General features: G+C 32.8%; 1 protein-coding gene across 4 annotated transcripts in view; it reads right to left on the reverse strand.

Moving 5' to 3' along the window:
* Positions 1-8: 8 nt before the first annotated feature.
* LOC119830561 (glycerophosphocholine phosphodiesterase GPCPD1) overlaps positions 9-1,749 on the reverse strand; it is a 6,687-nt gene continuing 4,946 nt past the window's right edge. For all 4 annotated transcript variants that reach the window (XM_038353648.1, XM_038353639.1, XM_038353631.1 and 1 more), the window contains one exon: positions 9-206. In XM_038353648.1, the coding sequence (XP_038209576.1) occupies positions 9-206 (198 nt within the window). The remainder of the gene's footprint in view (positions 207-1,749) is intronic.

A 1,749-nucleotide genomic window follows, 5' to 3' on the forward strand; every position in this document is an offset into this window, starting at 1 on the left:
AAGCCTAACTACGATAAAATATAGCAAAAGCTGTGAACAAAATTATATATTTCATGCACCTTAACTTCCTTCGTTGTGTACTGATCGAGTTTATCGTAGATGACAGCGTGTAGTCCCATCTCTTTAAGTTTCTTAATGGTGTTCTTGTCATTATTGTCATCGCCCCAACAAAAGATCACCAGCCCTGCATCAGTCGCCAGTTTTACCTGAATCCAAATGAAATATTTTTCATTGAAATTTAGATAACACTAAGGAAATGACAATCAATTATTGTTGTTAATATAAGTACCACTGACCCGGCAAACGCTGTTGTGCCTCACTTTTATCATTTAGGGGTATTGTAAATAGATGTTGGCCGATTCTCAGACCTACCCGATATGCACACATATCATATATTCATGAGAATCGGTCCAAATTACGTAACTCGTCCTGAATACCAGTTAATTCTGAATACTTCTACTTCTTTAATTACATCAAGTATTCAAGAGATTCAATCTCATATATTGTAATGTATAGCGTATTTACCAAGTTGGATATAGAACATATACAGACATTTGAAATATCTTACTCGGGGTTATGAATTTCTGTAACGGTTGAAACAATCTCATAATTATTATAGAGGTATATTACGAATAGCCACACCCGTACTAGCTCAAAGCGAGAAGAACGTGGTACTAGTGCTATAGTACCTTCCTACTCCACATTTACCTACCTACCTATCCTACTCGCTCATACCTAGTCAGCTCGCGAAGGATGCATGACATAACGGTTTGAAAGTTACTAGCGACAGACAGAGACAGGATATCATCTATTTCATAATTAAATGTAAATAGGACCGTCTCTTCTACTGTGAACTATAAATTATAATGCTGTTTGTAAGAGTTTTTGATATTAAAAATACAATTGGAACGTTCTTTACACAATACACGTTTAATATATTAAATATTTTATTCGGATTTTCGCAACAATTCTGAAATGTTTGGTTAATTTTTATGATATATCATAGATCTAACACAACATATTATAGATGTTGCGTTGTAATACATGTGTAAGTGTCTGTACAAACACACACACACACACACACATTTGTTTGGCTCAGATGTAGAATGTCAAGGTCTTAACTAAAATATCTTTATTAAATGCCTAAAAAAAATAAAAATATAATTAACTGATCAAAACGTATACATATATATAATATTGAAAAAAATTATGACGTTCTTCCACGGTAAATGAGTAAATTACGACGATCGTTTTTGTTTTAGCCTTGCAGGTTATTGCAATTTATTTGATGATGATCCTATTTTTGTTACAGGGTCGATATCTCAATAAACATTATCTACACCTATTTATCAGCGGTTTGATGATTTTTTTTTTCTAATAAACCGATAACGCTCAAATAACTTAATACTATAGACTGATAAGCACAATATTAGTTTAAAAAGAGCCTGAAATAGCCAACATCTTATATCTTAAATATAAACGTAACAGTAGATATAGGTTCCCTTCACTACTTAAATTTAAATGATCATCTAATCCTTATGAATTATGCGATCATCGATGTACTCAGACATTAAACAATTGATTATCTAACAAGCAATTATTTGTTGAACTGACGACTGAACTGAACTATTGACGCAATGATCACGTGATTTGCAATAATCGCGTGACTGGCGAAATCATACGAGTGTTTTTGTTTCTGCTCGAACGTGAACCGGTCTAGATTCAAATTATGTCTTGATGACATATTTA

This window comes from Zerene cesonia, chromosome 1 (assembly GCF_012273895.1).
Source record: "Zerene cesonia ecotype Mississippi chromosome 1, Zerene_cesonia_1.1, whole genome shotgun sequence".
NCBI classification, from domain to species: Eukaryota; Metazoa; Arthropoda; class Insecta; order Lepidoptera; family Pieridae; genus Zerene; species Zerene cesonia.